The 1,185-nt window shown below is 43.9% G+C and overlaps 1 protein-coding gene across 1 annotated transcript; it reads left to right on the top strand.

The window, feature by feature from the left end:
* Positions 1 to 755: 755 nt before the first annotated feature.
* On the top strand, positions 756 to 948 carry SARC_16738 (hypothetical protein; the record flags this gene model as incomplete). The annotated part of the gene is made up of 1 exon (XM_014289159.1): positions 756 to 948. A coding segment is annotated over one exon (193 nt), but the record flags the coding sequence as incomplete, so codon positions are not given.
* Positions 949 to 1,185: the final 237 nt, after the last annotated feature.

Genomic DNA, 1,185 nt, shown 5'->3' with positions numbered 1-1,185 from the left:
TATATATATATCCTTCATACACACGTATAGTAGCAGTCGTACAGCTTTGATCTTTGCATAGAGGCAAGATGCAAAGATTGCTCTTTGCCAATACAGTCACATGCACGCATGGGCAGGCGTGCACACTTGTGTGATACAGGTCTACGTTCGCAGAGGATTCAAAAGTGTCTCTATAGATTCGTGCTCCGATGCATGTATGTTATTAACATCATGTAGAGCTGGTTTGTTTAGACATTCATGTTTTGAGAATCTTCGTGCATGCGCCTGTGGCAATATACCTGTTTTCGGTGAGCACGCACTCTACAGGCACACAACTACACACATGAATTACCTGCTTGAGTTTATTCATCTCCACAGACACAAACACAGGCACATTCATTCACATTTACACGTCTTGTGCACTTTCACTTACAATTCACTTACGCTACCATTTACACTTACGCACATACGAACGCAGAACCATATCCAGACAGACAAGGTAATCACTACACTTACACTTACACTTACACTTACAATTACACTTACACTTACACTTATACATAAACTTACATTCACGCTTACGCTTAAACTTACACCTTCACTTACACTTCATTTACACTTACACTTACACTTACACTTCCATACACAAACAAGTACAATAACATATATTACACTTACACTTACTTACACTTACTTACACTTACTTACACTTATACTTACTTACACTTACACTTACACTTACACTTACACGCACACTTACACTTACACCCTACCCAGACAAGCCAAGCTCTACCGGATGATAGTACACTGCCCTTCCCGCGTGGGCCATTAGAGGGTGGGTCGCACTGTTGGTCTGAGCCCGACACCGCAAAGATCTTCGACAGGCGAGGCAAAACCTATATGAAGGACTGGCGCAAGGTCAAGGCCAACCCTGCCCTGTTTAAGGTGGGCCAGTGGGTGCGGTCTTAAATCAGTGTGGCTTGTGGCTGCATGCGTGTGTATGTAGTGTGTGTATGCATACGTGTGTATGTAGGTGTTTGTATGTATGTTGGTGTATGTAGATGTTCGTTATATGAAGGACTGGCGCAAGATCAAGGCCAACCCTGCCCTGTTTAAGGTGGGCCGGTGGGTGCGGTCTTAAATCAGTGGAGCTTGTGGCTGCATGCGTGTGTATGTAGTGTGTGTATGCATGCGTGTGTATGTAGG

The sequence above is a fragment of the Sphaeroforma arctica genome (genome assembly GCF_001186125.1).
Source record: "Sphaeroforma arctica JP610 unplaced genomic scaffold supercont1.8758, whole genome shotgun sequence".
NCBI classification, from domain to species: domain Eukaryota; class Ichthyosporea; order Ichthyophonida; genus Sphaeroforma; species Sphaeroforma arctica.
The sequence above is the reverse complement of the archived record's forward strand: the minus strand, read 5'-3'. Positions and strand labels throughout refer to the sequence as shown.